General features: G+C 37.9%; 1 protein-coding gene across 1 annotated transcript; it reads right to left on the bottom strand.

Annotated features, from left to right (window-relative positions):
* Positions 1-438: 438 nt before the first annotated feature.
* On the bottom strand, positions 439-1,841 carry LOC149622626 (uncharacterized). The gene is made up of 4 exons (XM_089853545.1): positions 1,646-1,841; positions 1,394-1,582; positions 975-1,266; positions 439-919 (listed from the first exon to the last, which is right to left on the bottom strand). The coding sequence occupies exons 1-4, from the start codon at positions 1,718-1,720 to the stop codon at positions 618-620; spliced, it is 858 nt and encodes a 285-aa protein (XP_089709671.1). The 5' UTR covers positions 1,721-1,841; the 3' UTR covers positions 439-617.
* Between the last annotated feature and the right edge of the window lie 836 nt (positions 1,842-2,677).

Genomic DNA, 2,677 nt, shown 5'->3' with positions numbered 1-2,677 from the left:
AGGAGATGGTGGCTACCCGCTTCTCCCATGGCTAATCACTCCTATTTCTAAACCACTGGTTGGATCTCCACAAGAACGTTTTTCTCTAAGTCAGCAATCTGCGAGATGCGTTATCGAACGTTGTAATGGTGTTTTAAAACAGCGCTTTCGCTGCTTACTTAAGGACCGCGTTCTTCATTATTCCCCCCAAAAAGCAACAAAAATTATCAACGCATGTGTCGTTTTGCATAACATTTGTATATTGCGGGGTGTACCAAGTGATTTTAACACATTAGAACCATTGGAAGATTTTGAATATGGGCCAGATGATAGACTATGGGTGGATGATCAACCATGGGAAGATGTTGCGCCCCCAGTAGTAAACCGAGCGGATAAATGGAAGTTGGCTGGCCAACAAACCCGTGATCAGATAATTAGAAGAAGATTTACTTGACAAAGTTTAAACGTGTATAAATGCTATTTTTATTTTTATGAACTGTTGTTTAACGTTTTTAAACAGAATAAATTATTTTGGTTATTTAAATTATTTATACAGAATATATTATTTAGTTATAATTTATAGGAACATTTAAGTTAGTATTTATAATAATAGTAGAATAAATAGTATTTTGGTTAAACTAAGTATCTTTCTTAGCTATTGCATCAACCAACATCTGGATCACATCATTTGTACGCTTATGAGTTGCTAGTTTCAATTTCTCAATGAGATTTTTTTCTTTTTTTATTTCCACTAGTTGTTTTTGTTGCAAAACCAGGTCTTCGGTGGCTTTAGCGTGGCGTGATAGTGAAGTTGCTATATCTTTCAAAACATCATTCTGAGAGTCTTGGAGCTTTTCCAACAGAGACGATGTATTTTCAAATTCACTTTGTTTTGCTTTTTTGCCTTCCGTCATCAATTTTTGTCTTTTTTCTATGCTGACTAAAATAAAGTTAAGATTCAATGGGCTCCTCTCTTGTTAGTCACTTTAACTTACTTTTAGCTGATTTTTCGATATGCCTCTTGTTTTCATTAGCAACAATAGGCTCTTCACTAGCGCTATCAAAATCATCGATAATGTAGTTTTCTAAACCAGCATATACTGACGAGGAACTTGTAGATGGAAGCGGTTTCTTTGAAACACTGCTTGTAGGTTTTAAAGGAGTGTTTTCAGTCGGCAAGGTGCTTCTATTCTGATAACCCACATTAAAGAAGTTTTCTTTCAACGCTCGGGCCTGACGTTCATCACTATGATCACTTGTCATTTCAACAGTTGATGTTGTTTCACTCTGTTCAGCAGATCACATACGTTATAATATTACAACCATTATAACTAAGCTAGTGAGTTATAGATCTGTTGTAAAATTACAATTCCCTATTTTTACCCAACGTCATTGCACTCGACTGTAAACTTACATCATCAAGTAGACCATATTCTTGAGCTGAAGCTATTCCCTCCACCATTTCTTTACCATAAACAGCCAATAATTGCTCTTCTAGAGGTGTAAGAACCTCTGTTGACTTTTCACCCCCACCTGTTGCATTTAAGGACTTCTTGATTCGAGCTGCTTTAGCTTTACAATTACTTTTCCAGTCAGCCAATACCTATCATGATAGAAGTAAATAATTTAATTACCTCAGCAATGAAATGTATCAAAATTTGCTTACCTTTTTCCATTTATCAGTGCTTTTGCTTGGGCCTGTACCATCGGCATTTAACAGTTCTGTTAACGCATCCCACATTTTCTCATAATTTTCAATTGTAAATCCCGCAGATAATTTTCTGGTTTTTAACCTTTCATTTTCTTCTAAATAACTTATAATTGTTTTTTGTTGAGATGAAGACACACGCTTCTTCGAACTAGACATTTTTCGCTCCACTACACTCCAAACACTCGACTAAATTAACCAAAATAATTCTGTCAAAGTGTCAATCCAAACAAAAATACGGTATTTTGTTTCGTCTGCTATTAGTAGTTGCAACTTTTCGCGCCCCCTCATTGGTTTCAGTTGATCACGTGACTAACGAAGACCCTCCCTATAAACCGGAAGTACGTCTCTCTTTCGACAACTATCTCGTACTCGAAGATCGACAACTCCGGTATCGAACTCGAACTATATGCGTTACAGAATACCATTCTTCGTTCGAGAAGGATCTCGATCGATACGGCTATCTTCGAGATCGCATTCGATTCGAGATCGAGATCGAGATCTAAGAAAATTACAGAATAGGCCCCCAGGCTTCGTACATGTGTGTTATTTTGTATCCTCGTTCTACGGCGTATCTTAGTTCATCTGTTACCCAGGTACCCCGTAGTTCTCTTTGATCAGGTGTGTGGGTGCAGTCCCCCTGAAATTGTGTCTTACAACAGGTGTAGCATAGGGGGAATGTTAACTTCCCATTTATTCGAGCAGGCAGAACCGGATGTACTAGATTTTGGGCCGGAAGTACGTCACATTTGAGAAGTCCGTCAAAAGAGAAGATGTCGGGGAAATTATCTAAAATAATTTGAGGATGACCAATAGGAATTTTTCCCGTTTTGTTGACGAAAGGGTACAAGCTAGTGAAATCCACGTAGTGCATTTTCTCTGTCCCCGTTGTTTTATGGTAGAGCTTGTTAGCGCAGCAACGTCCACCGAAGAAAGCGTCGCGAGGGTTTAACCTTTTGGACGTTTTAATGCGAATATCACTCCGTTTTA

This window comes from Phalangium opilio, unplaced genomic scaffold (genome assembly GCF_054372755.1).
Source record: "Phalangium opilio isolate 3A_F unplaced genomic scaffold, DU_Popi_V2 ptg000194l_1, whole genome shotgun sequence".
Lineage (NCBI taxonomy): Eukaryota > Metazoa > Arthropoda > Arachnida > Opiliones > Phalangiidae > Phalangium > Phalangium opilio.
This window is presented reverse-complemented; position numbering and strand designations above follow the sequence as displayed.